The 25,455-nt window shown below is 39.9% G+C and overlaps 1 protein-coding gene across 7 annotated transcripts in view; it reads right to left on the bottom strand.

The window, feature by feature from the left end:
* map3k4 (mitogen-activated protein kinase kinase kinase 4) overlaps positions 1–25,455 on the bottom strand; it is a 204,090-nt gene that overhangs the window by 21,177 nt on the left and 157,458 nt on the right. For all 7 annotated transcript variants that reach the window (XM_072581200.1, XM_072581199.1, XM_072581197.1 and 4 more), the window contains 5 exons: positions 17,013–17,129; positions 11,940–12,040; positions 7,085–7,165; positions 4,979–5,170; positions 370–440 (listed from right to left, as the gene is read on the bottom strand). In XM_072581200.1, the coding sequence (XP_072437301.1) occupies positions 370–440; positions 4,979–5,170; positions 7,085–7,165; positions 11,940–12,040; positions 17,013–17,129 (562 nt within the window). The remainder of the gene's footprint in view (positions 1–369; positions 441–4,978; positions 5,171–7,084; positions 7,166–11,939; positions 12,041–17,012; positions 17,130–25,455) is intronic.

Genomic DNA, 25,455 nt, shown 5'->3' with positions numbered 1-25,455 from the left:
TATTTTTTAGCCAGTAACAGATTTCTCTCTAATGCTTCTGGCATGTATAAAAGATAAAAATTACAATTAATTTCAGAAATAATTCATTTTGATGCAGTTAGAACATTTACAGAGATGGAGCAAATAATTCTCTCTACAAAGGATAAAAAACCTGAGCCTTTCCTTGGAACATCTCCTTGTTGTTAATTTGATTTTAATTTGATTTCTATATCCCAATGTCTGGGAAAGGGACTTGCTTTATTTCCCCAATACTTCAATTTCTATCATTCTTTGGTTCCAGATGTTATTAGACAGTATATTAAATGAATTTGGCTGACAATGCAACAGAAAACATGTAGAAAACAACATCCTAAAACAAAAAATACTTACTTCCTTCATTGCCATTAGTTCTCCGGTATCAACATTAATACAAGTGTACACCTTTCCATACTGTCCTTCACCTGAAGAAGCAAAATATATTATTGTTGTATTAATGCCACTCTTTCTAATTAGTACAGACATGAGAGAGATGGCCTACCCTTTTTACAAACACCTTGGTGTGTTAAATGAAAAAGTCAAAGACTCTGTCAGAGGCAGGAAAATATCTGCCACACAGCATTTGGATTAAATTGTCTCAAGTTAAATTATTTTGTATAAATCAAAATCTATAAACTCAAATAATGCAACATTTAATTTATGAGAACATCAGGCTAATTTTAATCATCACCATCATAGAAAGCACTTGTGTGCAAACTGCATACAGGCACAAAGTGTAACATCTTTTTGAGTTGATGTTATGCAGTAATCAAAAGATTCTTGCAAATAGCACCCAAATCAATTTATGGATTTAATGCTAGTCAAATCTTTGCTTACTGAATGGCAAAAAAGTTTTCATTTGACATTTAAATACAAAGTATTTTGGGATTATAATGACAATGAAGTCAACAAAAATGATTTGCATTTACAAATCAAATTTTGTTGTTAAGTGCAAGGCAGGCTTGGGTAGTTCTTGAAAAGTAACAACACTTTAAAATCTATCACTTTGATACATGGTAAATTTTTAAGTACACGTAGTGAGCATCTGCTTCACCTTTTGTCAATCCCTACTGCATTATAAGGGTGGTGCTGTCGTCAGTGTCTGGTGTACTGACCTCCACAGTACGGAGGCGGAGTGCTAGCTCTTAGGCACCACCTCCTACGTCCCCTTGGATCATCATTCCTCTGTCGAGCATCAGGCCACTGTGTACACAACTGTCACCAACATCACCTTACCTTGAGATCTCTCCAAAATCCACAACCAGATCTGCCCAGGCAGATCCATGGTTTCTGCTTTCTCCTGCCCTGTGAAAGCCTCAACATAATTTCTTCTCCCCTTGTCCAGTCCCTCCCCACTTACATCTGTGATTCTTCTGATGCTTTACATCAGTTTCAAATTTCCAGTTCGTGGACAGCAGCCGTGTCTTCACCATGGATGTGCAATCCCTTTACACATCCATCTCCTCTATCAGGATGATCCAAGGTCCACCACTCCTTCCAAGAAAGAAGTTCTGAATCATTCCAATCCACAATCACTCTCTTCTACTTGGCCAAGCGCACCTTCACTTTGAACAACTTCTTCTTTAACTTCTCTCATTTTCTTCAGGGCAAAGGTGTGGACATGGGTACCCCACTCTCTTTGTAGCGTATGTGGAACATTCCTTGGTCTAATCCTATTCGGCCCCAACTCCACAACTTTTTGTCCAATACATCAATGACCTCATTGGAACCATTCCCCCCGCCCGCACCCCCCTCATCCTGAGCTGGAAAATTTTAATCAACTTTGGCTCCAGTTTCCACCTTTACCTCGTCCATTTCCTCCCTTCCCTTCCTTGACATCGGTTTCCATTTCTGGGTACAGGCTAGTCACCAATATCAATCACAAATGCATCGACTTCCACAGTTACCCAGTCAGGCATCCTCATGCCCTGATTCCCACAGGGACTCCATTGTATTCTTCCAGTTTCTCCATCTCCATTACATCAGTTCTGATGATGCCACTTTCCACAGTGGGGAGTCTCAGAATTGTCCATCTTTTTGCTCTTTTAGCAAGGATTCCCTGCTACCATGGTCTACTAGGGTCCTTAGCCATGTCTGGCCCATCTCCTTCACTTTTGCCCTCACCTCTTCCTTCCCACAACAGCAATAGGGACCCTCTGGTCCTCGCTTACCTTCACAGCCAAAAGATTGTAAGCCGCCATTTCCTATCACCTCCAATGGGAGGCCACAACCAGAGACATATCCACCTGCCCTTCTTTTGTCAGCACTGGCAGGGATCATTCCCTTCAGAACACTCTGGTATACTCCTCCCGATTCCTAACACCCCGATGGTACCTTCCCATGCAATGGCAGAAGGTGTCATACCTGCTAATCACCTCTTCACTCCTCACCATCCAAGCTCTCAGACGTACCTTTCAGATGAAGCAGCAATTTACCTATATTTCATTCAATTTGGTCTAATGTATTTGCTGTGCACAACGCGGTCTCCCCTACACTGGGAAAAGGAACCCACATTTGGGGACTGCTTCACAGAGCATCTATGTTATGTTTGCAAAAGTGACTTCGAGCTTCCAACAGTCTACCATTTCAACACACCACCATGCAACTTGGCCAACATTTCTGTTGCAGATCTCCTGCACTTCTCCAGTGAGTAGGCTTGAAAAACAACACCTTATTTTCTGCTTGGGGATCCTGCAGCCTCCGGGACTCAACGGTGAGCTCAATAGACCTTGATTCCATCCTTCTAGGTTTCTTACCCACCCCACCCTGATCCTGTTAGGTCGTAGGTTGTTTATAAGCACTTCCAGCTCAGCACTGTCCTCATTACCTGTCCTACCTGCCAAACTCCCTTCCTACCTATCCGTTCCATCCTCCTCCCTGACCTATCATCTCCATCCCCAACCCCATTCACCTATTGTACTCTTTGCTACCTTCTCCCCAGCCCCACCACCCCCCATTTATTTCTCCACCCTCGAGGCTTCCTGCCTCTATTCCTGAAGGGCTCTTGTCCAACATGTCGATTTTCCTGCTCCTTGGATGCTGCCTGACTTGCTGTGCTTTTCCAGCACCACTCTGATCTAAACCCTGTTTATAAGCACATTTTCACCCACTCTCAAGCCTATCCTATCATATTACATAGCTTTGATTCAGCACTGACTACTCATTCTCTGTAACCCTCCACTGTCACAATCACTTATTCAGTTTTTTTCATCCTGGCCTGCGCTCCATAAATCATCCTATCCCTTTCATACCTCCCTGTGTGGACTCCATCTCTACCTGTCCGCTTACTTCTCCACCCTCTCCTCCATCCCAAAAAAACCTTGTCTTTAGCTTAAATATCAGTTTTGACCAGCTGTTCTGATGAGTCATCACTGGATTCAAAATGTTTAACTCTGCTTTCTTCCCATAGATGCTGCCAGACCTGCTGAGTTTCACCAGCAATTTATTTTTATTGCATGAGGTGGTATGGGTTGATAATTTCAAATAAACAAGTGACTATTAATTTCTATCCAAGGTTATGCTGTATCAGGCATCAAACAGCAGTTCTGATTTTATCTTTATTGCAATATTGGCAGAGAAAATAAAAGGCTGAATTTAAACTTTTGAACGTTGTGCTGGTAAAGAGGTTATTTGACAATGAGGAATTTGATGAAAGTGAAAAGCAACTGGCTGTTCTGTAAATAGAACACTGAAAATAAACCATTAAAAGTAAAACAAAGTCAAACAGTAATCTGGCCGAATACGATGGAAGAAACAACTTCATGATGTCTATTTAACAAACCTGGTATTTTGAGCATTTTTGTTACCATTTCAGATACCTGTCACAGTTTTCTTATAATTCTGCAATGTGTTTTTCTCAACTATGGATTCCTTTTCCTCAAAATGAATTTGAGATTTGAGTTCTTTCACTTGCCAACTTGTACCTCAGCTGTTGTCTCAGACTAACGGATCCATTATATGAAAGAAACTACCGCAGCCATGGAATCACATCGACACAGAAGGCCTTGAGCCAAGGCCTGAGCATGCTGACCAATGCTGTGCAAAAGTGGCATTGCCACATTTGGCAAATTGGGCTTCCATTGCTGATCATTATTCAATACACCCTCCTTAAAATGGAAATGTACGTGAGTACCTTATGACAAACCCAGGCCAAATATCAAATTCTGAAGAGTCATCACTAGATCTGAAATATTAATTTTGCTTTCTCTCCACAGATGTTGCCAGACCTGTTGAGATTCTCCAACCATTTCTGATTTTGTTCCAAATATGAAGTGATTTTCGTTAGCTATGGCTTAGTTGGTAGCATTCTTACCTTGGGGACAAAAGATGTGCATTACAAATCCATTTCTAAGAGGGAGAAAAAAACAAGGCTGACACTCCAATGCACAACAGTCGAGAACTGTCCAATGCACAACAGAACACTGTTGAAGGTGCTGTGTTATGAGTGAAGAGGTAAATTAAGGTGAAATCTGCTCTTTCAAGTGGCTATATTTTAATATTTTATGGCACTATTTTGTAAAAGAGCAGAGGGATTCTCTGTTCTGGCCAAGATATATCTCTCAATTAAGATCATTGAAATATATCTTCTGCCTTTTATCACTTGCTATTTAAGGGTACTTGCTGCACACAAAATGACCGGTTTTCTACAACAGTGAATACACTCTAAAGTAGGTTGTTGACTGTAAAGTGCTTTGCAACTGTTGGTGACTACAGACATGATGATATTAATGCAAGACCTTTGTTATCAGGTTCAGCTGTGATATCACCGTAAGTAAATCTCATGTTCAAATCTCTACTTTCAAACATTTAGAATCGCTATTTATGGGAAAATGCAAAATGGATCAATATTCTGCTGCAAATTTGAACCCCAGTAAGAATATTTTTAATACGCATTTTCAAAATTCTGTATATAAGAACTGTGCAAATTGAATGCTTATTTTTAAATCCAAAACTCTGACATTACCTATTTTGTTTCCTCTCTGCCACTTAAATGTTACTTTTCTTAATCCAACTTGCATGACATTATCGTAAGATTTCGGAATGTCACAGACTTGGCCAATGATATTCTTTTGCTTCATCCGCTGGTTCTGTTGCTCCTCAAAAGATTTAATTGACTTGCGAACAATGTCAATTCGACTTTGCTTAGCAGCTATATCTGGGAAATCAAACACATATTCAATTTGTAAAATACATCAAATAATTAGTGAGATCTTCTTGCCTTCTTCTCCCACAATGCTAAATGCATAAGGCCTCTGTAGATTAGGCAACATTTCATTTACAAATTTTTTTTCAGTTTGTGTCATGTTTCACAGATTAAATACTATTTTAAGTAAATTGAGCTCCTTCTGATATTTGTCAGCAGTTCGTGTAGCTTTATGGAGGGAAGCAGTACATGTAAAATAGAGATGGAAGCAAATCAGAGAAAAAAGGTATCAAGGCTAAGAAGAAATATTCCAATAGTAAGATTGTAAATTGGATGAAGGAGGTTTCCAGCAACTGAGTAGAGACATTATATGTAGCGTGGAATTGAACTGGCCAATTGTTACTTTAATATTAAGCATATGCTAAGTTAAATGAATCTCAGCAAAGGGGCCAGTGAGCTTCCGGATATGGTTTCGGAAGGGAAACTAGTTGAACATATTACTCTTGATCCTTAATCAGTGACTTGTGCTGGAATCACTGCAGACATCCGTCACCATCCACATGAGGGAGGGAGGAAACAGATAAGATTGAGGAGCATGCTAAAATCTGTACTACTACTAACCAAAGTGTAACTGCACTCATCAGGGAACACAAGTGAGTCAGATAGGAAGGTGAAGTTGAGACAACAATGAAATCATCTGTGATCTTACTGAATTGCTGAGCAGGTCTCAAAAAGGGTGAAGTGGTATATTTCTGCTCTTAATTCTTATATTCCTATGGATCTTATGAAAATATGCCAAAGCCCAAATATGACCAATATAAGTTTTAATATAAAGGGTAACAGTCTTCTCACAGTTTAGAAAATTTATCCAGTGAGTAACTGAACTATTAAGAAACAAAACATTCCAAAATTAATGCTTAGTTTATGCTGAAATAGGTACAACCATCTCACAGCACCAGTTTAACAAAGAAATTTCCTGCACATGATCAATATACAGCAAATCCAGATGGTCACTTGTTTGTTCGTGACTTGTTCTCTGATGGGCTGTGGTTTTTGTGCATCAAACACCTTCTGGATTAGGCAAGATGAAGAAAATTGACAAAAAAAGGGAAAATATGGTCAATTTTCACTTTCCTGCTTTTTAAACTACTAATTCCAATGGTTGTCTGGCATAGACACAATTTGTGCTGATTTGTCCAATAGTTTTCAGAGCATGGACATGCAATATCAGACATTAACAAAATATAATCTTAATGACAAGTTGTGCAGTAACCTAGTAGCAATACACACAGGTGACAGAAAATAAGATAATATCTTATTGCAATTGAGGAACTACACACAATTATACTTCACTATAGTGAGTCAGACTAAGTGTGAGTGCGCAAAACCAAGCTGTAGTGCAATCAAATATCATTAAGCACCAGTGCATTCCAAACATCAAGAAAATGGCAAGTGGTGAGGATACATGAAAAACCTAAAATGTAGGGAAGTGAGAACTTCAAAAGTATACACAGTACTCCAACCCTCTGTACAACAACAGCAAAGCACTTGCACTTTTATAACCCATTAACTCTTAAACAAATACCATTTGCCTTACAAATCACTTGGCGTACCTGTACACTAGCTTAAAGTGATTAATTTAACAGGTCACCCAATCCCTTTAAATCTCAGAACTGTGCAATATAAGTTATGTAAATACTACATTGTTGTGTATTCTTCTTGCCAAATTTGACAATTTTATGTAAAAGATTTGCAGATGCTAATTTGTCGAGGCCAAGGGAACTAAGTCAATATGACACATTTTGTTTAAAATAAAACTGACAGCAAGCTAAAATGCAAAATATTTTAAACAGTGTCAAAACTCCCAACTTTTACAGAAAAAATGTCAAATTGCATCAATTTGCATATTCAGAATGATGTTCTTACCTTTTGGCTGACTTAACAGAGAGCGAAGCTCCCAGCTTCTGCGTGCACTAACACTGGGATCTCCTTTAGGATATATAGGCTCTGGGGAAACAAATTAGTAAGCTCAGTCAAGTCTACAACTACAATGTAATTAATATTGAAAAGATGCCAAACATAAAAAATGACATGGATCCTCAGTCTTAAATATAGTTAACAATGGAACATCTTCAACATTCTGGCACACAGAATTCCAAATTCACAATATTAGGATGAAGACACTTCTCATTTCAGACTTAAATGATTGAACTCTTATTCTCCATGTCCTTGTGTCCAACCAACAGAGAGAACTTCAGTATCCACTCCATCAAACCTACTTCGGAATCAACTATATTTCAATAAAACCTTTAGGACCAAGTTTTCTTAGCCTATATTGTAAACCCCTCTAATCCCAGGAAATTCCTAACAAAACATCACTGTACAACCTCCAATGCAAAATATCATATCTTAAATATGGAGGGCAAAACTCCACACAGTACTCCAGGTGTGGCTTAAAGTGCAGAAATCCCATTGCAATAAGATGCCATGTGCCTTCTTTAACTGCTTGTTGTACCTGGCGTGCTATTTTCTTTTGACATTCTATGTACAAGTTGTTCTGCTATAGCATGCTTTTCTTTAATGCAAATTCGCTATAACACGATTGACGAAGTGGGGACACTTTCTATAACACAAACTTTTACGATGTGTATTGGTTATAATGAGATTCCAGCCCCATTAGTTTAAATGGTGCTGCTATTATGTGATTTTCTTATAACACGGGATTGCTCGAGAACAGAACTACTACATAATAGCAGAACTGATTGCATACCCAAGTCTGAGTATCAATAAACAAATTTTATTCCTGTTCAGCCTCTCTCCACCTTCTCAGTCTCTTTATCATACTACAATCATAGATTTGTAAATAACTCTGATCCTGACACTAAATTTTGAGGCACTCTACTAGATACAGCTTGTCCCGTTTCCACTGACACTTTGCTTCCTATTTGTTAGCCAATCCTCTACCCATGTTAACATAACATACTCAATTTTACCGCCCCTATATTACATATTTAGCGTTTTGTATGGTAGTCTATAAAATATCTTTTTTTAAAAAACCATGTAAACTATGCACACTAGCTCCCCTTTACGTACCTTGCTAATTACATCCTGAAAAATTAATGTGTCAAAAATCTTTTTCATAAAATCACGCTATGGTTATCAAAGTGCATTTTAATGTTTAATGTTTTCCTGACGCCTAACGTCAGCCTGTTTTCTTGAACAGTGGTATCACATTTCCAATCACTGGGATCATTCATGAATCTGGCAAATTTTGGAAGATGACTGTTACATCCACTAGCTCTGTAACTACCTCTTTTAAAGCTATGAGTGCAAGCCATCAAGACTTGGTAATTCATCAATTTCTTGTATTTGAAATTTCTCAAATATACTTTCACTGTAGATATTAATTTTTTCATTTGGAGTTAGAAGTGTTTTGTCAAGCCAATTGACAGAATGAGGCCCACTTTACCTACGGGGACAATAAGGACTGCAGATGCTGGAAGTCAGAGTCAATAGATGTTAAGCTGGAGAAACAAAGCAGGTCGGACAGCATGATGACCTGCTGTGCTTTTCTAACTTCACATCTATCCACTTTGACTATGTGGTTTATCTCAGGCAACTTTTCATACTTCACTTCATGAATTAGAACATTGTAGAAGATGCAGAAGTACTCACTACTGTCAGGACCTTCCTGTATTCAAACCACTGGCACGATATTTAAAACTCAGCTGCAAACCAATTACATAATGCAAGCCAGGAACTGCCCTTCACATTGTGATGCTGTGCCATTATCATGGAAGACATGGCCCAGAAAATTAAGTTAGCTCCCTGCTTTGCTGATAGTGACTGGAGTGCTGGTGGACTGTACTGTAGAAAGGAGGGCAGTGATTTATCATGCAAACCAGCAAAGGAGGGTACGCCAGGCAAATTGCCTAGACCCAGACATTCCTGAAGAAGGGCTTATGCCCGAAACGTCAATTCTCCTGTTCCTTGGATGCTGCCTGACCTGCTGCGCTTTTCCAGCAACACATTTTCAGTGGGCCTGGACACTCTAGGCATCCATCCCAGCTGCAGTAATCAGGTTTCAAGTTGACATAGTGGGAGGGAAAAGACAAAATATATCTGGGTACACAGGTTATACAGCTAAGTTATTGTTGCAATTACATCACTAAGTTATCTTGCACTTCTGTAAATAAAAATGCACTTGCACTCAAAAAGTCAGCTCTGGTATCTATGTTTCTGTTGCACATGGTTAAGCCAAATCTGACCAATGAGCAGCTTCTTCAGACATTGCAAAGATGAAAGAAGTTGTAATAACCAAGGATTGCTCATCTCTCACAAGCATCCAATTTCCTGATTGCAGATTGCATCAGATGTTATTAATCCTTGAACCATGATATTGGTTACTACAGTTAAGATGTTACATTTTAACGTGAGTCAATGAGGCTAAACATAATGTGCTAAGTTTGTGTTAGGGCCCACCCTGCACATATCTTCCATATTGACACTGTGTGAGAGAGTACTGAATCAGAGATAATTCCACACATCTTTGAAAGGAAAGGTCCATTACATCCAGACTTGGAAAGCACAGAGTCTGTCTGGGTACAGTTGAGGAACCGCAAAAGATAAAAAAGACCCTGATGGGAGTTGTGTTAAGGCTTCCTAGCAGTAGTTAGGATATATCGGGGGTGGGGGGGGGAAACAGGAGATAGAAAAAGGGATGCAGGAAACAATCTCTATTACAATAATCATGGGGGACTGCAACATATATTGTTGGGCAAAATTAGGTCGGTAACAGATCTCAAAAAAGGAACTCATGGAATGCATAGGAGATGATTTTGTTTTGGACCAGCTTGTGGCAGACTCCAAAGGTAACTGGCAGTTCTGGATTAGGTGATGTAAAATGAGACAGACATTACTTAAGATGAAGGAAGCCTTAGAAGACAGTGAGCATAATATGACAGAATTCACCCTGCAGCTCGAGAGGGAGATCTGCACACAGACGATTGGAAGGGGAGTCGAGCAGGGAAGATAGTGGAGCAGCAATGACAGGAGTTTGTGGGGTTAATCTGTGATGGAAGCAGAAAGTCCTGCAAAGGAAGAAGAAACATGAAGGGAAGATGAGGCAACCATGGCTGACAAGGGACATCATGGAAAGTACAAAAGTAAAAGAAAAAGCATACAATGAAGATTAGTGAGAAGCCAGAGGATTGGGAAGGTTTTAAAAACCAGAGGATAACTAAAAAAGCATTAAGGAGTAGATGATGAAATAGGGCAGTAAGCTCGCTTGTAAAATAAATGAAAATTGCAAGCATTTATTTTTCTTAAATATCTAAAAGAGAGAGGCAAGAGTTGACTTTGGACTGCTAGAAAATGAGGGTGAAGTTGTAGTAATGGGGATCAAAGAAAGGCAGAGGTTTTGAATAAGTACTTTGCATTAGTCTTCACAATGGAAGACACCAACAGCATATGAAACTTCGTGAGAGTCAGGGGACAGATGGAAATGTTGTAACCATCACTAAGGAGAAGGTGCTGGGAAAGCTGAAAGGTCTGACAGTGGATAAATCACCCAGACCAGATGGACTACACCCCAGAGTTCTAAAGGAGGTAGTTGAGGAGATGTTAGAGGCATCAGTGGTGATCATTTAGCTGTCACTTGAGTTAGAGAGAATCCCAGAGGACTAGAAAATGCCAAACGTAACACCTCTGTTTAAGAAAGGGAGATGGAAGACAGGAAACAATGGGCTGGTTAGCCTGACTTCAGTCACTGGAAAGAGTCCATTAAGGATGAGATTGCAGAGTACTCAGAAGTGCATGGTAAAATAGGGCTGAGACAGCACAGCTTTGTCAAGGGGAGGTCATGTCTGCCAAATCTGTTGGAATCCTTTCAGGATGTAATGAGCAAGTTAAACAAAAGCCAGCCAGTTGCTGTGATATATTTGGATTTCCAGAAGGCCTTTGACAAGTGCCACGTAGGATGCTGTTAAATAAGATAGCTGCCCATTGTATTAGGGCAAGTTACTGGCATGGATAGGAGAACTGGCTGACTGGCAGAAGGCAAAGAATATGGATAAAGGGGTCTTTTTCAGGATGGCAGGTGGTAACTAGAGGAGTTGTTCATGTTGGGATTACAACTATTCAGGTTTTACATTAACAATCTGGACAAAGGAACGGAAGGCATTAACTCTAAATTTGCAGATGACAAAAAGACAGGTGGAGGGGCAGGTAGCACTGAGGAAGTGGGGTGGCTACAGAAAGGCTTGGCCAGCTAGAAGAGAGGGCCAAGTAGTAGCATATGGAATATAATGTGGGGAAGTGTAGGTTACGCACTTTGGTAGAAAGAAAAACAGTGTAGACTATTAAATGTGGAAAGATTTAATGAATTTGAAGCACAGAGAGTCTTGGGAGTCATTTGTGAATTCAAATGCTCTGGAGCAGAACCTTGATTACAGGAGTTCAAATATGGAATTGCAAGAAAGATAGACATGATTTGGGAGGTGACAGAACATTCAAAGAAAATAAATGGGAGCCTACAGTTATAAAGTAAGGTTGTAAAGTTAGGAGCGGTTGGGATTAACTCATTTTTTGGGTGCAACAGATTTAATGGAGATGAGAACAGTATGTGAAGAGAGAAAGCCATTAACAAAATCTGTTAACAGTGGCCAGGAAGGGAAGTTGGGTGTTCAGCAGTTTGATGCAAATAGGGTGGACAGGGTCAGTTACTGGCTGTTGTAAAACACCATCTTAAGTTCCTTACATCAAGGAACCGCCACTTCCTTACCCTCACGATCTTCAGTGGGACTGGAATGTCGGCTTAATGACTTGAATTGCAGTTCAGCTGCTATGGATGCGAGACGGTCATTTTCAGGGACACTCGAACCCCTATTTTCAAAGAACAAGATCACATTAAAACTATTCTAACATATCTAACACATTTCAAATTTTTACTGGCAAAGCACTTGACATTATATCATGTGAATATATTTTTAAAAACTGGAAACACAACGCTTCCCGAGTGTATTTCAAGGAATTATTTCAGATTCTTGTCACCAGCCACACTAATTTTACTCTCTTTATCAAATGAGAGTGGCTGAAAATTAAAAGGGGTCAGATGCCACCGATAAGCTGAGCACGCGAGAACAAGAGGAGGAGCACATCACCAACTCCTGTAGGCATGTTAATCCAAAATGACAGGTACAAAAAGTGAACTGCTGATTGCTTGACTGTTGAAAGCACGTACAGACAAACTCAAAGAGAAGTAAACTTAAGATACTACTGATGAGTGGCTGAGTAAAAGGAGTTTACAGACAGTTTACTATTCAATCTGTTCTGAATAAGTGACAAATTCACCTTTCACTGAAACTTAATGACCCATCAATGCAGTATGCTTAATACATTACAGCCACAACGTTTAATTTTTAATAAGCATGAATCACCTAGTGATTAAATCAAAGACCAATCTTCATTACGGGAAACAGAGCTTAATTGTATTTTAACATGATCTGTCAAGTAATCTCCCATTTGAAATGTCAAGATTTATTGCTGTTTAAATGTAAAAACATGCCCTGCCTACAGCAGTGTTGATGCAGTAACAGTAAGGTGTAGCACTAACAAGATGTATTGCAGTAACTCACCAAGATTTCTGACTGCAACTTCCAAACAGTTAAATCGGGAGTAGAAGTGGGCCATTTGGCCCTTCAGCTTGCTCTGAACTTTGAGAAGTAGACAAGCAGGAGGCTGGAGGAGAACAGCAAGCCAGACAGCATCAGGAGGTGGAGAAGTCAGCATTTCGAGTATACTCTTCTTCAGGAATGGAAATGGGGATATGGGGGAGCTGCAGATAAGGTTTGACGGTAGGGAGAGGTGGGGAGAGGGTTGGAACGGCGCAGTAGGGATAGGTGAATACAGATGGTGGGTATGAATTGGTCGGTTGATGGGAGGAATGAATCCCATTAGTAGCTGGAAGGAAGGATTGGGGGAATGGAAGGGCTAGAGAGGGAGTCAGGGAGTGGGTGGGAAGGTTATTTGAAATTGGAGAACTCACTGTTGAGTTCTCTAGGCTGCCCAGACAGAAGATTGGGTGCTGTTCCTCCAACGTACGGTCTGATTCATTGACAACGAAGAAGGCCGAGGAAGAACATTTCAGAGATGGTGTGGGAAGGGGAATTGAAACGGGCGGTGACTAGGTGGTCAGGTTGGCTCTTATAGGCCTGGCTGAATTGCTCAACAAAACGTTCCCTTAGTTTACATTTGCTATTCCCGATGTAGGTAAGACACATTGGGAGCACCGGATGGAGTAAATTAGGTTGAAGAGACAGGTGAACTTCTATAGTAGGAGAGAGGTAGTGTGCCAGCAGGTTTTACACCTTTTATGGTCGCAGGGGAAGAGAGTGGCGTGAACCAAGGAGTGACAGAGGGAATGATCTTTGGAGAAGGCAGAGAGGGGTGGGGAAGGGAAGATGTTCTTTGTGGTGGGGTCCAGTTGGAGTTGGCTAAAAGTGTTTGATGATGATATGTTGGATGCAGAGACTAGTGCAATGGAATGTGAGAACAAGGAGGGCTGTGTTTTTATTAGTGGGTGGGACATGGGGGGGGTTTAGAGCAGTGAAGTGGGGCATGGAGGAGATGTGGTGGAGGGCTGTCTGGATGATAGACGGTGAAAATAGGTGGGATGCTTGTTAGTGGAATGTCTCATCAGAACAGATGCAACAGAGACAGAGGAATTGGAAAAACAGGATGGAGGTTTTGTAGGATACAGGGTAGGAGGCGGTGTAGTCCAGATAGTTATGAGAGTCTGTGAGTTTGTAGTAAACGTTAGTCCATAAACTGTCACGAGAGATGGAAACTGAGAGGTCAAGCTAGGGAGGGAGGTGTTCGAGATAGATCAAGTGAATTTGAGGTAGAGTGTAAATTGCTCGCAGAGTCGATGAACTGCTTCAGTTCAGCCCGGATGCAGTATACAGCACTGATGCAGTCATCAATGTAACGGCAGAAGAGTTGGGGAAGAGTATCTGTGTATGTGCTGAAGAGGGACTGTTCCACGTAGCCGATAAAAAGGCAGGCATTGCTAGGGCCTATGTGAGTGCTCATGACCACCCCCTGGATTTGGAGGAAATGGGAAGAATTGAAAGAAAAGTTATTGAGGGCGAGGACTAATTCGCAAGGTGTTGGAGGGTATTCGTGGAAAGGGTCCTTGGAGGGGAAGAAACAGAGGGCCTGCAGTCCACACTGTGGGGAATGGACGTGTATAAAAAGACTGCACGCCCATAGTGAAGGAGCAGCACTGGGGGCTGGGGAACTGCAAGTTTCTGAAGAGGTGGAGGGCATGGTTGTGTCCTGGATGTAGGTGGAAGCGCCTGCACCAAGGGGGAAGAGAATGGAGTTGAGGTAGGAAGAAATCAGCTCAGTGGGGCAGGAACATGTGGAGATGATGGTTTGGCCAGGGTAGTTGGACTTGTGGAGCAGATAGAACTGGGCAGTGCAGGGCTGGGGGCCTACGATATTGGCCTGATGGGTCACCGTTTCACAGAGCACCTCAGACAGACCCAAAAGGGCCAGCCTGACCTCTCGGTCACTGCCCACTTAAAGCCCCCTTCCCACTCCCTCTCCGACATGTCCATCCTCGGTCACAGTGAATCAGACCGCAAACTGGAGGAACAACATCTTATCTCCCACTTGGGCAACCTACAGCCTGGAGGACTCAACATTAAGTTCTCCAACTTCAAATTACCTTCCCACACATCCCAACTCCCTCTCCAGCCCTGCCTCCTTCCTTCCATTCATCCTACTAATCCTTTTTCCCAGCCACCAACTGGATTCATTCCTTCCATCAACCAACAAGTTCATACCCACCATCTGTATTCACCTATCACTACCTCACCACTCTGCCCCTCTCCCCACACATACCCAAACCCCTCTTTATGTGCAGCACCCCGTACCCCCATCTCCATTCTTGAAGGAGGATTATAGCCGAAATATAGATTTCTCCACCTCCTGATGCTGTATGGCCTGCGGTGTTCCTCCAGCTTGTCTACTTTGGATTCCAGCATCTGCAGTCTTTTTGTTTCTAACTGAACTTTGAGAAGATCACGGTTCTAATTCTACTTCCCTGTCTACATTCAATTCCCATTCACTTCTTTGCTAATTAAAAATTATTGATCTGTCTTAACAATACTCAAAGATCACATTTCCAATGCTCTCATGGATAGAGTTCCAATGACACAACTCTCAGATTTCTCATCTTGATCTTGAATAGGAGGCATCTTATTACTCAGTCTCCAAGTTTTAGTTTCCAACTATCGAAGTAAACTCTTATTCTGTGCATCAAATTTCTAAGCCTGTATTCTGTTTTCCCAGTGAAGTTTTGCACCCTGTATTACCCTTTAATACTCATTTTTCGCTCTTTTCTGAAGTGAATTTTCACTTTCTGCCATTCACTCTGCCCCTTCATAAAATGTATTGTTGGTCTCTATGCCACCTCTTCCTAAAGTGAACTCCTACTTTGTGCTATCCTTTTCCACCCATAACCACTACCATCTAGAAGGATAAGGGTGGCAGATGCACAACATCAACACTTGCAAGTTCCCATCCAAGCCATCCCAATGTGGAACTAGATTACCACTCTTTCACTGTTGCTGGATCAATTCTCTTTCTAACAGCACTGTACACATACTTAGACCACAGGGAAGGGCTGTGATTCACAAAGGCAGTTCACCACCATCTATAACAGACAATTATGGATCGGCAATTAATGCCAATCTGAACATGGCATTCACATCCCATCACTGAATAAACATATCATTTGTTTCTTCCTATTTAAAAAGGCAAGGTCATACTATATTGCCTCCTTAACCCTACATTTTCAAGTACGTGACATTAAAATGATATAAAAAATATTATCTATTAAAGCAAGATACTATAGCAAGTAATGTAATAACAATTAGCATCAGCCTTCGTTATTGTAATGAGATTCTGATGCTAAAAAGAATATTAAAGGTATTAGAAAATTTGATTAGAACATCTTTCAATTGATTGAACTATATAATTTGATAGGGAAAACTGAAATAAAAAGTATTTCTTAAATGATGAGAGATTGAGAGAAGATGTCCATAGGGTGTCTCTATTCATAAATTACTAATGGCTACTGTCAAGTACAGCATACAATTCGGAAAGCAATTATATTTTGGCCTTTGTTCAAAGAGGATGGGAATACTGTACTGGAGTAAAAATGTTTTGTTGCAGTTGTACAGGGGCATCAGCGAGACTCACCGACATAATTCTTTAATATCCTGGAGTACTATGCACAAATCTGGCTTTCTTACAAGACGAAGACGACTGGATTTATATTCACTACAGCTTAGAGGAATGAGATGTGAACTCACTAGAGCATATAACATTCTTACAATACTCACAATGCAAATGGAAATGGTCATTTCCCAGCTGTAGGATCTAGAACTGGGGACAGTCTCAGAATAAAGATATAGGCTATGTAGGACTAAGGTAAGGAGAAATGTCTTCATAGAGCACCGAATCTTTAGAATTCTATACCTTCGAGGGATGTGGAAACTTGAGTACATTCAAGATAAAAAAAAATTGGAAGATCTCTAGCTATTAAAGATGTCAAAAGATATGGGGTAATGCAGGAAAATGGCATTAAGGTAGGCGAGCCATGATCTAATTGAAAGAAACAGCAGGTTTGAGAGGACAAATAGACTACTCTGCTCCCATTTCTCTGTGTGTTGCAAAACCCTTTAAATCATAAGAACATCAAGGTTAAATATTTCTCTCAAATGATGTGTGCAAAATATTGTACAGTACCATAAATGGTATGTGTCCCTGCTATGGGTGAAAATACCTTAATTCATTAGCAGTGCTTGCAGATTTGACGAGATTGAGGTCACCAATTATAGGAGGTGAACGAATAACAGCAGCGACACATTGGTTCCGCACTTCACAGCCAAGACTCCTCGGGCTGTTATAAAAGAGATATAGAAGGCAACATAACCATTAAAATATAGCTGAGAATACAAGAAAAATAAATGAAAATGACATGCAGTTTTCATTTCTATAGAGATAACATTTGTGGTTTGATATCAAAATAAATCTCAGCATTAAAATACTGACCTAATTTTTGCATTGAACATAACAATCATAAAAACAATAATTGCCTTAAAAGCTATTCTGCAAAATGGAGTTCCACCAGTGTTGCTAGTAAGAAATAAAACTATAGCACAAATTAGCTAAAAGCATTATCGTATAGCAACCAAAAAATGATTCTAATGAACTGTAATAGAAAAATACCAAAATACCTAGTGTTCACTGTAGGATTCTTTTGTTTCCAACTTATCAACTGGTTTTATCAGGGCTTAAAAGCTAACACACATCTAAGACAAGGTAACAGTCTGTCCAACACAACAGATCATCATTAGAAACCAGAAGTTAACATACCTTTAGTTTAAGAAAAAAAACTACTAGTGAGTTATCGCATGAACAACTGAGGTGGTTAGCTCTTGGTTTAGAATAAAGTTTGGAATTTGTTTTTCTCAATAGAGTCAAGTAATAATGATCTCACACACATATTAACAGCATGCAGTACAAGTCACACTTACCATTATAAGTGTTGAGAGCAGCTGGCAAAATCAACGAATCACAGACAAAAAGGGTACACAGTGGCTACATCACTGGCTAATAGCCCAGGGGTCTGGACTAATTATCCAGAGACATGAGCTCAAATCTCATCACGACAGCTGGGGAATCTTAATTCAACTAGTTAATTAAAATCAATCTGGAACTTACTACTACAAGTAATGACTTCCTGATTGCCATAAAGCTAATTTGCTTTAAGGAAGAAAATCTGCCTTCCTCACCTGGTCTGGTTGTTAAATCAGTCTAGTTATCATGCAATGTGATCGACTGTTAACTACTGTCTGAAATAGCCTACCATTGTTATATCCATTGTTAAATCAACATTAAAGGATAAAACTGGATCGTTCACTTGACACTGACCTCAATACCCAGATTCTAACAGGACAAACTCAGCCCTGCAATCATCCCCAGCTGCAGGCTGTGCCAAAACTGGAAAAGCTATTCCACAGACAAAATCTAGCAACAGCCTAGCAGTTATACTGAATTACACCATTCAGCCAACTTGCCAAATTCCTCCATCACCACATCTGGGTATATACTGTCACACTAGGATGATGGACCCAACAGAGATGCTAGTACAATGGTATATAGTGGCGAGGGAATGACAGTGAGATGCTTCAACAGTGATTGCAGAACCCATGAAATCTCACAACATTACTTCAAACACCAGCAAGGAAGCTGCTGCCTTTCTTTACAAATGCAATCCCAATTTTAAGGATCCAACATATGAATATTTTCTGTATTTATGAATAGCTACTTTATATCATCCTGCAATGTGTTCTGACTTGCACACAAATCAACTTGAAAACAAAATTGAGAATTGGAATCCAGCGACTACCCTTCATCTCTCATGTTGAAAGCTACTTCGAACAAGCATCAAGTGTAGCAAAGACACAAAATTATTCATTTTCATGTCTATCACCAATTGTAGATCAATTGTAATATAACTTGACTCTTTCTTCCAGAAGATACAACTAACAAACTGTTGAAAGAAAAAGAACACTCCTGACCTTGTCGTCATTTTTCAAACAGAATACATATTCACAACAGACAACTGACCAATATAAAGTCTGTGTATATCATCAGGGCACAAACACAATGCTAAATGGAATAAACTAGAACAGGGTATTCCATGGCGAACTGTGGACCAACAGCAGAGGGATTTAACTCCAATATAACTAGTTTTGCTGTGCACAGGTCCAGTGCATGTAGACATGCCCTCTCCCATTTATGAATAATTAGCTCCACTACCTTGTGGGTATTATAGGAGAATTGAAGGCAAAAGCATCAAAATCCAACATAGAATCTAAGGTAGAACACAGAGGCACAATGATAGCCAAGTACAACATCTTTCCAACAACCCTGAAACTAAGTTGATCCTAAACATGGCTCTTTACATTTCTTTGATCTCAACCAAGGATCTCCATTAATTTATCCACACGTGCACTCTGTAGAAGAAATTCCAGCTTTGTTATTTTTCCTGAAGCTGTATTTTGTTCAGATAAATCCATTGGCAAAGACTTATCTCCCAAGGGCAATGTTTTTTTGGAAGGGGAACAAATGACAACTGATTTTTAAAAATCAGTACAGAACAACCTGCAGTTATCCGAACATCACTTATCCGAAAATGATCCCTGTACATGCATTTCAATTGAAGTAGGAAAATTCTGTTCCTCATCCAGTTAATGCATCATTTTATAAATCTAAACAGGAATATATGTGCAAGTATGCTTTAAGAAAGAATTAACTTCAAATATATAATTGAGATGCGATGTTAGAGGTAAGTCTTCCACTTTTTATAAAAAGGCTCTCTGATACTTATTCTCCCCGAGAACAAAGGCTTGTGACAATTGTTTTCCTCAGCTTATTCTCTGGAGAGTTAAGTCAAAAAATGCACTCGCACTTTTCGTTTCCATTGCTTTTTCCACACATTATCCCATGATGACTTTTATTCCCAAACAAAGCTGACAAGAAAATTTAATGTAACTTTTGATAGGGGAAGAGCAAATCCTAGTGAGTTAGCGCACATGAAAATGAACAGGAGAAAAATTTGACGGGAGGAAACACGAGGAAAACATTACCCCCTAAAATAAAATTGATGAGAGGAAGGAAACTGAAGTCAGCAAAAAACTTCCCCTTCTCATGTTTCCCCTATACTTTGCGTCTCTCTCTCTCTCTCTCTAAAAGGGCTCAGTGGTCGCAGAGGAGGGAGGGACAACATTTGGTTAGGCTGGGCGGCGGATCGACACCGAACAGAAAGATGCCGGTAGCTGCTGAGGACCAGGATAAAACAGAGGAAAACGTCAGTGAAAGATTTCACTGACTTCAGTCAAGCTCTAGCCAAAGTGATTTTATTTGTAAATTTTATCATGCATTTTTAAGCAATATCCAGTGTTTGTACACATTTTATCAATTGAATGAAATTAAAACTCTGTAAACATGCTTTTTTCGTAATTATGTTCAGTATTGCTCCCTTTGTTTACAATCAGATCAGTTATCCAAACAAAATACTCCCCACCCGAATCGTTCGAATATTCAAGCTTGTTCTGTATTCAGTTTTCAATAAATGAGCTTAAAAACAAAAGACCAATTTCACAACACAGGAGACAGCAATTCCAAATGAGAAGCTCAACACAAGTGGCATGGAGAATGGGTGGTGTAGGATGTCTCCAACAGTGGGATGGTTCACCGTATGTCACCTTACAGCCACCAGGTTTCTCAAATTGGACAGCCCCAAATAATAAGGTGCTGACTCACCACAGTCCATCAGTCCCAACCAGTACTTGGAGCTTAGAATCTCTGCTCAACAACTGAATGGAGCCCATCACACCATACAAACAAAAAATAAAGAGAATGCCAACACCTTAACTGATAAACTGGATTGTTAGGATGATAGGGATTAGAGGGTTTGAATTATAGGGAGAGGTTGTATAGGCTGGGTCTTTTTCTCCTGGAGTGTCGGAGGCTGAGGGGTGACATTATAGAGATTTATAAAATCATGAGGGGCATGGATAGGGTGAATAGCCGAGGTATTTTTCCTAGGATGTGGGAGTCTAAAGCTAGGGGGCATAGGCTTAAGGTAAGAGGGGAAAGATTTAAAAAGGATCTGAGGGGTAACGTTTTCATGTAGAAGGTGGCGTACATATGGAATGGGCTGCCAAAGGACGTGGTGGAGACGATACAATTACAACATTGAAAAGGCATTCTGATGGGTATATGAATAGGAAAGGTTTAGAAGGGTATGGGTCATATACTGACAAATGGGATTAGGTCAGATTGGGATGCCTGATTGGTGATGAGTTAGACTGAAGGGTCTGTTTCAGTGTTTTATGACTATGACAGGCACAGGATTGACTGATAACTTGCAGGTGATTGACAACCCGTACAAGACACCTATGATCAACATTGAATTTGACGCAGTAAGTGTTGACAGCTTCCCACAAAACACTATGGTCACTGAGAACATATTTTTGAAAGAAAGTATATTACACAATCATTTGATATGCGAAGTTCAGTGAAATACACATGCAAGGAATAGGCTATGCTGCTGTTAGGAATTATCCAGTCTCTCTGATTGAACAAATGGTTCAGAATGCCATCTATTTTCAACTCAAAAATAACTTGAGTATCTGTGCTCAAATATAGAAATGAAATGAACAGAACAGAAAAGAGGTCCTTTGAATCTGCACTGTCATTAAATACAATGATAGCCAATCATCCAACTCAGTACCCTGTTCCCGCTTTCGCCCCATATCCTATGATCCTACTAGCCCCAAGAACTATAACCAGCTTCTTGAAAACATTCTATATTTTGGTCTCAATGCCTTTCTGTAGCAGATGATTCCCCAGGCTCACTACTCTCTGGATGAAAAAAATGTCTTCTAATCTTATTCCAAAATGGTTTTTGCCATCCTGCAACCCCCAGTTCTGAACTCCCTAGTCATCAGGAATATCTTTCCTGCATTTACCCTGTCTAGCCCTGTCAGAAATCATGGTTTCTATGAGATTCTCCCTTCATTCTGCTGAAGTCCAGTGAATATAATTTTAACTTGTCAGAGCTGCTATCCCAGGAATCAGGCTGTTAAACCTCAATACAGCCCCTTCATAGCTAGGGCACCGTTCCTCAGATATGGAAGACTAAAGCTGCACAAAATACTCTAGACACAGTCTCCTTAAGACACTGTATAATTGCTGCAAGACATCTTGTTTTTGTATTTGAAACATTCAATGAATACCAACATCCCTCCTTCACTTTCTGCTGCACCTATATGCTTCCTTTCACCAACTTATGTACAAGGAAACCCAGGTGTCAGTGCACCTCCCCTTTTCCCAAGCGATCAACATTCAGATAATTTGCCTTCCATTTTTGCAATCAAAGTGGATAAGGTGTTATACTACAATGTATATTTGCCTACTCATTGAACTTGTCCAAATCACATCTGAAGCATCTCTGTATACTCCTTAAATTTACACTACCACCAGCTTTGTGCCATTTGCAAATTTAGAGAAACTGGTTATGGATCAAGCCAGACCCCTTCAAAACATTTCAAGAAAACAGCACAGTTCCTAACTTTGCTAGTTGTTTTAAGCAGATGCAACATGGTCATTCCAGGAGACATGCAGTTGGTCAAACCACTTGGTTTTAGCAAAACAGAATTTATTTACAAGATTACCCAATGAAACACAAACAAAAGAGAACAGAATACCGAATAACTTAACCGATCTAAAAACCCAACAGACTGTACCAACTTTATGATGCTTTTCCCAATACTTGCAATATTCCACATAAACACCTCTTGGCACAAAAGGTAAAATCAAACCCAAGGTCTTACAGGAGAGATCAGCCTGGACCTGCTTTTTTGGGTCTAGCAGCTTTTACAACTGCCTGACTGCCTTCAGTAAATAGCCAGACTGTCAAAGAAAAAATCAAACAAGAGGATAGCTGAGCTGGGAGAACTGGTCACTCCCCTTTCATTGTACAAATTTTTTTATTTGAAAGCCTTCTGCTTGACGCAGTATATGTTAGCTATAATCACATTGGCCCTAAAACCCTTCAACTTAAGACTTTTTGGAGTCTGCATCTGTTACAATCTCTCTGGGGAAAAAAAAACAAGGACAACATAACTTTGTTAAAGGAGCAGCAGCGTCACACCTCCCCCTTAAAAAAACCCCATCAATATCCAAAGATGGCTTTGTTTTAAAACTCCTCAGTCTGAAACTGTTTGTGCCCTAAAACACACAAATACATGACACTGAGTATGAACATGCAAACATGCACAATTACATTCTTTTTCAGTCTGTTGGACTGAGTGTATCAGTTTCTCATGCAAGCTTCAACAATGCATCAGCAATCACGTTTTCTCGTTTTGCTGCATGCACAATTGTCAAATTGAATGGCTGTAACAAAAACGTCCATCTAAACAGTCTGGCATTTTTGTATTTAAATTTCTCCACAAACTTCAATGAGTTATGATCAGTGTAGATGGTTATCTCAGATACGTTATCGATAACATACAACATCAAGCTCAAAGTCTCCTTTGCAACCATTGAATATTTCTGCTGAAGAACGTTCAATTTCCTGGAGAAATACCAGATAGGTCTTTCTACCTTCTCATCATCATCCTGTAAGAGCACAGCACAGACACCCACATCACTTACATCGATTTTCGATAAAATTCACTCAATCCCAGGAGCTGTAGCACTGCTCTTTTTGTCAAAGGTATGGAAAACACACCAATCACTTTTGTTTCTACAAACATGGGGCCATTTGTCCATGTCCAATAATATGGCCCAGGAAGGTGACTCAGGCTTTGGCAGGTTTTATCCAGGCTTAAATCACCAAGCTAGCCTTCCGAAGTCAATCGAACAAGTCTGATAAATGTTGCAAATGTTGTTTCCATGCGTGACTAAAAATCAGGTAGACGTGATAGCTGCATAGTCCAGAAATGACCTCACTGGTTAGTCTCTGAAATGTGGCTGGTGCATATTTCATACCAAATGCCATGACTTCAAACTGATAAGCTCCATTCGATGTTACAAAAGCCAAAACTGCCTTCGCTCTTTCTGAGAAAGGTACCTGCCAGTATCTTCTGAGCAAGTCCAACTTAGACATATAAGTTGCTTGTCCCATCTTCTCAACACAGTCTTCCAAAGGCAGAATTGGATCTGCATGAATCTTTGTAACTGCACTGACTTTGTGATTGTCCACACATACCTGTTGGGTACCATCTGATTTTGGCACCATTACTATGGGTAAAGTTCCACTCACTGTAACCCACTTCTATTATGTTATCTTGGAGCATGCATTCAATCTCCTTTTGAACCTATGCCAACTTTAGAGGGTCATCCCTGTAAGGATGTTGCTTAATCATAACAGCATTTTCTTTATCTACATCATGTATATTTAGGTTAGTACTTCCCAGCTTATTTTCACATATCTCCCCATGTGATGGTAAGAACTCTTTCAGGTCATTTTGATTTTCCTCTGGAAGGTAACTCAATAATGTATCCTAATTTTTGACAACTTCCTCATTATCCAATTTAATTTGAGGAATGTCCAAATCAGAATCCTCTGAACTTGGTTCTCCCTCCTGTATTGTAACCAATAACACAGTCTCCTTTGGCTTTCCTTCCCTGTCAAAATATTTCGAGTATACTCACATGACACACACTGCAAGATTTCTTTCTGTCTGGAGTCCTTTTCAAATAGTTCACCTCACTCAATTTCCTTTTCGATTTAATTAAGCCCACTAAACCTTGCTTTTAAAGGTTCACCTATCACTGAAATTAATAATAACATCTTATCTCTGATAGCAAAATTGCAAATTTCTGATTTCTCGTCTGCTTCTTGTTTCATTGTATGCTGAGATACTTTTAAATGCTGTACAGCCAACTCACCCACTCTAACTCATTCCCGAAAGATTGACACATAGTCCAAATGTGTTCTCTGAATTCTGACTTACCAATTTCTCCTTAATCAATTTTAGCATTCCACTCACTTCATGCTCATAAACCAATTCAAATGGACCAAATTCAGTCAATTCATTTCGTGCAAATCTGATTGCAAAAAACAATTCCCTTATCCCAATCATCTGGACAGTCTTGACTATAAGCCGTCAAATGAGCTTCAATATCTGATGCCACCTTTCGGGCACTCCCTGTAACTCTGGATGGTATGCAGTAGATTTGAATTGTTTTATTCCTAAGCTGTGTGTAACTTGCTTGAATAATTCTGATGTAAAGTTTGACCCTTGATCAGATTGTATCTCTGAGGGTAGTCCATATCTCATGCAAATTTTGAGTAATTCCTCTACAGTCCTTTTAGCTGTGATATTGCGTAATGGAATGGCCTCTGTAAATCTAGTGGACATATCCATGATTATTAATAAATATTGATTCCCACTTTTTATTTTAAATAAGGGTTGTATGCAATCAATTAGGACTCTTGTAAAAGGTTCATCAAATGCAGTAATATGTATTAAAGGTGCAGATTTTATTACTGCCTGTGGTTTTCCAATTACCTGACATGTATGGCATGTTTGGCAAAATTCAACTACATCCTTGTGCAGTCCAAGCCAGTAAAAATGTTTTTGCATTTTAGCTCGAGTTTTTCTCACTCCGAACTGACCCCCTCATGGTAGCTCGCGTGCTAC

The sequence above is a fragment of the Chiloscyllium punctatum genome, chromosome 11, assembly GCF_047496795.1.
Source record: "Chiloscyllium punctatum isolate Juve2018m chromosome 11, sChiPun1.3, whole genome shotgun sequence".
Classification (NCBI taxonomy): Eukaryota; Metazoa; Chordata; class Chondrichthyes; order Orectolobiformes; family Hemiscylliidae; genus Chiloscyllium; species Chiloscyllium punctatum.
The sequence above is the reverse complement of the archived record's forward strand: the minus strand, read 5'-3'. Positions and strand labels throughout refer to the sequence as shown.